Below are 6,691 nucleotides of genomic sequence, written 5' to 3' on the forward strand. Positions count from 1 at the left end.
CGTTTTTACTTTCTGTGTCTGCAGCTTACTCCACACCTGCCACTCCTCAGCGCCTTCTGGGCAAGGGCTCAAGCAGTTCATAGAGACGTGATGCACGGAGCGTGCGTGTCAGCCATGCTTGTCAACAGCATCAGAATGAAGTTTGGAGAAGCAGAAAAACCATCCTGAGAAACTATTTGCAATAACCGGAGTGGTAAATAGAGATTCAGAAAGACAACTGCATTAAAACACACACACACACACACACACACACAGAGAGAGAGAGAGAGAGAGAGAGAGAGAGAGAGAGAGAGAGAGAGAGAGAGAGAGAGAGACCAGAGAAGAGAGAGAGAGAGAGAGAGAGAGAGAGAGAGAGAGAGATCAGAAATATCCAGATATTTTCTACTCTTTAATTAACCTCAAGGAAGGGAACCAAGTTCACAAAACTTACATGAATTCTGTTTTGTTACATACAAAACCAAACATTATGGCAGCAAATGAACTTGCTGAATATCTTCACAGTACCTTGCACATGTACAAAAATAAATAAGCACTGCCTCTGTAACCTTGAATACAGTACCAGCACTTTGCATTTCTACCTAACCGTTCAAGTACATAAGTGTCGGAACAAAGCAGCAGCTGATGTTTGTATCACATCAGAGACTCCCATCTTTCTGCAAGGCGACCCAACAGGCCAAAGGGCCAGAACGAACCATCTTCCTTTTACTTCCTTTTCAGAGTTACCCATTGTTTCCCCCACAGTCTGTGACAGGTCACTAATTCTATCACTTTCAAGTCAGTTACAAACCCTCAGAACCTTTGGTCATTTAAAGATCTGGGAAACAGCCTAAACCCAAGCCATCAACAAATACCGATACAGCTTTGTGATTTTTCTCCACTCACCGATCCACTCCCCAAATATTTTTTCCTTATGTTCTTGGGTTTGATTGGTTTAAATGCAAGGACTGTGTAAACACCTCAAATGAGCGGCACTTCTCAGAAGTACAGTGATTTTTCACTAGACCTGCAGGACTCTCAGGTTTGGGCTTAAATTGATTGAGTTCAGGATTCAGCCTCAAATATCATCTACTAGCATATGACACTCAGCGCATGGAGCTGTGTGGCATGTTATCAGAGGCCGTTAAACAAACGCTGTGCTTAGTTAACTGTAATAAATGTAACTTTAGCAGCTCTGTTCATTAGGAGCCCTGATTCTACCCAACAACACTGGTTAACATGGACAACCAACCCAGGGCAAAGAGGTAAACAAAGTCACTCTTTCAGCCTTCTAGGGCTGTCTAAACATAGAATATTAAATCTATTCCCAAGATCTGGAACCAACTCCAATTAAGTGAGCTAGGAACAAATGCATGAGACATTGTCTCCAAATGTCTCAGTTATGACAGTTTTCAGTTCAGACACATTCAGATGCAAGGGGAACTCCTTCACCCGCTCCAGCTGAGGTCTCTGAAACACCCGCAAGGGTGCGTATGGAAAAGAACACCTTGGAGGAGCCCCCTTAGTAGTGCCACAAGGAGGACACATGCACACCTGATATAATAACATGCTTGCATTTACTGGCTAAGGAACTTCACAAAGCGCTGCATAAACAACTCGGGAAAGATCAAGGGAGGGACCAATCATGGCACAACATATCTGTGCTCCTAGGAGCAGGGAAGTGGGCACATGGGGCACCACTCAGGAACCACAGGAAGGGAATGAAGCGCAGTGTTAAGTTACCCCAAAGCAAGGCCCACACCCCAGGGACATGTGGAGACTTTAGAGGACTATGGGGGCAGCGCCTACTATGTGTGCACCTTTCAGTCACATAAAAGGGTATCAGAACTTGGTGTAAGGGTATGATTTCTCCAGGAGGACGATTTGAAAAGAAAATAAAATTTGGGAACAAAATCCTGACAGAAACAGCCTGCAATTTAAAAGACAAAGTTCACATGTTGTTCAGTATGATTAAAACCAGGTTTTACAAAGAGGTCTTGACACTAACCTTTGCAACTGGCTTTCTTCATACACAGCTCATCCTTTTGCTGTTTCTGATGACACCTGGGGTCATGTGGGCACTAAAAGCCATTATATATTTTCAGAAGAGAGCGGGTGCTTTCAGGGTGATGTGCCTATAGACCGTTACATATTTTCAAAGGCAGCTGTTTGTCATTTGCTCCAAAGGCGAAAAAATAGAATCATAGATGCTCAAAACAAATATAATGGTTGTTTCAAGGGATCAAATCAACTAGTCATTAAAATACACTGTCCATGAAACAGCAGTCCGCCAAAGGTTTGCAGATACCAAGGGAAGTCTCACCAAGCAGATAAGACTTGAGTGCAGCTGAGGAAGGTATCTGTGGGGGAAGTAGGAAGCCACAGAGCAGATAAGGATGTTCAGGACAGCATCCAGTCACTCCATGTCTCACACACTCCTCCCTCTCCTCTCTCTCTCTCTCTCTCTCTCTCTCTCTCTCTCTCTCCCCCCCCCCCCCCCCCTCCCCTCCCCCCTCCCCCCCCCCCCCCCCCCCCCCCCCCCCCCCCCCCGCTCTCTGGAAATGTGTCCTCTTCCTTTCCTGTTCCCAAGCATGATTAGAGAATCGTGCTCTTACAAACAGAAATAGACCATTATTTTTGACCAAGGACAACAGGATCTGGGTCCCTCATCAGTAACTTAATAACTTACATTCACATGGCTCTTATGCTGTTCATGGTTACCCAACGGTCTAGGGTGCCACAGTGTTCTGTCTTGCCCCACCAAACAGAACTAATCATGCTTGGGCCCACTGGCTTTCTCACCGGAAAAATCTGCAAATGAATATAACCTGTTCGGAGACTCAGAGATGGCACCGCCACCACCTCTGAATTTAAACTGCCTCTTAAAAAATGCCAGATAAATGCACTGAACTTCTAGATGCCTTTGCCTCTGGCGAGCCAACAGCTCAGTGATAAATGGCACTCAAAATAGAAACTCATGTGCTCCCTAACTTTGGAGGAACTGAGTCTTCTCCTCGGGGAGGGGTGGGAACAGAGCAAGACAGAGTGAACGAGAGGAGAGAGAGAGGAAGGCAGGGAGGAAGAGAGGAAGAGAGGAAGGGAGGAAGGGAGGGAGGGAGAGAGAACAGAAATTTTACTTGGGGGTTTATGCAAAAGCAAGAGAGGCAATGTACCAGGAGGGCCTTCTGTCAAGCCCCAGGCTTCCTTGCATTTAAAGCAGTACACACCGTCTCCTCTGAGACACCAAGAGAAAAGGTCTTGGTTCTCCAGGGGCTGGCTAGCACAGTACTGAATTCTGTATGTAGCACATACTTTCGTTAATGTGGCTCCTGGGGTTATCACCGAATGTATCGAGTTCATTGTCCCTTTGGGCGGCGCTCCAGGATCGCGACACCGGCCGATCTTGCCATTCTTCCTTTCAGAGGTTAATTTTACTTATACATGGTTTGCTTTACTCCACTTCTTTTGATTTCTTCTTGCTGGATGAGGGGGTAAGGCAGTTATTCGAGGTCCCCTTTTTCTTAAGGTCAACATGTGCTTGTGTCCTGGGGGCCCTACAGGAGGCTGCTGAGCCCAGGAGCTCTGGGGACTGCTTGGGAATTCGGATGTTACCACTGGCTTCCATGGCAGGGTCGCTCTCACGGCAGGGCAGCTGCCGACGCTGGAACTTGGTGGTCTTGCCCGACTTCTTCTTCTTCTCTGTCTTCAATTCAGGAGCTGGCTTCTGGGCACAGAGCCTGTAGCCACCAGGTCCGTCCACAGATTTAGGTGATGTCTCAAATGCATAGTAAGATGGGCGAGCTTCTTCCTGGTGAAAACCTTTCCTTCGAGAAAGGATTGACTTTGAAGTCCCTTCTGGGGATGGTAAGGGCTTGGACAGAGCACCAGCCAGGAGCCTGCTCCTCCCTGGGCTTTTGAGAATCCCAGAGGCCCCTGATGCAGTGGGAGGCCTGGCCTTGGCGGTCCTGGCCTTCTCCCACTGCACAGTCTGGGTCTGCAGCCACTCAAGCTGGAGAAGTCTGTCTATGTACTTCCCAAGGAAGCCTGTGGGCCGCGGCAGGGTCTCACTCCTACCCTCCGTGTTCAGAACCAGAGCCATGTCCTGCAGGTCCCAGGAGCTGAAAGGAGGTGGAAGGAAGTCAGGATAACAGGGCTCAGGCTCTGCCTGGCTTGGGTTTGGGTGAAGAGAGAAGGAGACTGGGTCGATTTCTTCTGCTCGGAGGTTGAGGTCTGGAGGCGAGAAGGGGGAAGGAGGAATGGCCACTCTTTCAGAGTCTGAGAGGTCACTTGCACTGTCCTCGTCAGCACCTTCCTTGATAATTTTCATTGACTGGAAGTCCAGGAACAACTTGCTCCCAGAGGCGCCCTGACACCTGGAGCTGAGTGCATTCCGCTCTGGCCCTCTGTCAGCAGAAACACTTTCTATGAATGTACCTGCAGTGGGCCGAGAGACCCCAAGAAGGCTGCTTCTCTGCTGGGAAGGGGTGCTGGGTCCTTGGGCTCTACCCTGCCTTTTTCCTGAAGAACTCTTAGATTGTTGCACTTTATTCCCAGGCAAGCCAGCATTCATACTGCTGTGGAAAAGAAAAATGCAATTCTTAGTACATACAACTCCCCAATAATAAGGCAATCCATCCATGTTGGAGAGACAAGAAGCCCATTTAGTCTTTCAACTATTATCAGGCATGACAAAAACGCAAGGCCTCCAAATGCCTTAAAGGAGCAGTGTCTGCTGACCCTTTCCACCCCTTTCTCTAGTCATGAGCCAGTGGAAGATGCATGCTCCAAACGTGGGTACACAGATACTATTTAGCACTAATATGATTATTTAAAAACATTTTTCAATGTGTTTGTTATCATAGAACTCTTGGTCTGCTCATAAAAGTCAACAGTGTTTTAAGTTATTCAAAAGTACAGCTGGGCTTGTCAGCACACACCCTTAAAGCACTCAGGAGGCAGATGCAGAAGAATTTCTGTGAGTTTGGGGCCAGCCTGGTCTAAATAGTGAGTTACAGGTCAGCTGGGGGTATATAGTGAGATCCTGTCTCAAAGAGAAACAAAACAAAAAAAACCCCAAGAAACTACTTCCTAGAAAATATTAAACAATAAAACCTGGGGACTGGAGAGAAGGCTCAGTAGTTCATAGCATTGGCTGTTCTTGCAGAGGACCTAGGTTCGAGTGCCAGCACCCACATGGCAGCTAACGACCGTCCGTAACAAGTTCCAGGGGACCCAACACCCTCCTCTGACCTCCGTGGGCATTGCGTGACATGGGTGCACTTATACACATACAGGTAATACACTCAAATACATAAAATAAAAATAAAATTTAAGCTGAGCGTGGTGGCACACACCTTTAACGCAATATTAAAAAAATAAAATCTACAGCCTCCTTTTGGAAACCTACTTTAGGGTACATGTACATACAGTGTCAAATGCAGGTTTTGGAGGCTTGGATGTAGCTCAGCAGTTCATCACCTGCCCTACATGTACAAATCCCTAGTACTGAAAAAAATTTGCAAGTTTTTCTTTTTCCTTTTTTTTATGTGTATGTTTCTGCACATGTGTAAGCTCACATGTATGAGTGTCATACACATGGGTGCCAGTGCCTGAAGTGGACATCAGGAATCGTTCTCCATGGCTCTTCTACCTTATTTGAGGCAAGCTCTCTCAGTCAAACCCAGAGCTCATCAACATGACTAGTCTTTTTTTTTTTTTTTTTTTAAATCATGTTGTCTGTGTGTGCGTAGGTGCAGGTGAGTACAGGTGCCAGAGAAGGCCAGAGGCATCAGATCTCCTTGGGGCTGGAGTTACGGGCAGTGGTGAGTCCCTGATGTGGGTCCTGGCAACTGAGTTCATGTCCTCAGCAACAAGATCAGTATGTGTTCCTAACCACTGAGCCATCTCTCCAATCAGATAAGGCTCTTCTTGCTAGTCAGCTTGCTCTAGGGATCCCGTCTCCACCCTTCAAGGCTGGAATTACAGGCTTCTGCCACTCACCTCGCATTTACAGAGGTGTCTGGGGATTCAAACTCTGATCCTCATGCTTGTGCTGTGAAGTGCTTTAACCACTGAGCCATCTCCCAGCCCAGTTTTTCACTGCTTAACCAGTAATTGGTGGAAATTTTGAGCCATTAAAATCTTCATATGTAAAAGCATAGTACCGTAAACCTATATACCATGAACCCAAAGTCAGTATCTTTTCAAATAGGAAACACTCGGGGAAAGTTGTGTTTAATAGAAGGGGCTGACGAGATGACTCAGCAGGTAAAGGTACTTGCCTCCAAGCCTGACAGCCTCAGTTTGATTCCTGGGACCTTCATGGTGGAAGGAGAGAACCCACTCCTCCAAGATGTCAAATGACCTCCTCACGTGTACCAAGGCGCACACACACACACACACACACACACACACACACAAAATGTATTTTAAAAAAGGACATAAATAAAACTGTATGGTGTCATTATAATTCAAAAAGATAAAAAAATTGAATATAAACGAAAATGGATGTTGTCTTGTGAATGGCAGGCAAAAAGAAATCACAAATACTGTGCAAATGTTAAAATAACAATGAATTCTTTCTAGGGTAATCAACCCTGAGGCAGACTCTCTTTCTAAGGTAATCTACCCTGAGGCAGACTCTCTTTCTAGGGTAATCTACCCTGGGGCAGACTCTCTTTCTAGGGTAACCTACCCTGGGGTCAGATAGGGTGAT

At 46.5% G+C, this 6,691-nt stretch overlaps 1 protein-coding gene across 1 annotated transcript in view; it reads right to left on the bottom strand.

Annotated features, from left to right (window-relative positions):
- Window positions 1-2,511: 2,511 nt before the first annotated feature.
- Window positions 2,512-6,691, bottom strand: part of Fam217b (family with sequence similarity 217 member B) — a 6,391-nt gene continuing 2,211 nt past the window's right edge. Inside the window, 2 exon segments of the mRNA XM_008842120.3 lie at window positions 2,512-3,446; window positions 3,449-4,547. Coding sequence (XP_008840342.2) covers window positions 3,408-3,446; window positions 3,449-4,546 — 1,137 coding nt within the window. The 5' untranslated portion in view covers window position 4,547 and the 3' untranslated portion in view covers window positions 2,512-3,407.

Source organism: Nannospalax galili, unplaced genomic scaffold, assembly GCF_000622305.1.
Source record: "Nannospalax galili isolate Female #2095 unplaced genomic scaffold, S.galili_v1.0 scaffold231, whole genome shotgun sequence".
In the NCBI taxonomy this organism is placed as follows: Eukaryota; Metazoa; Chordata; class Mammalia; order Rodentia; family Spalacidae; genus Nannospalax; species Nannospalax galili.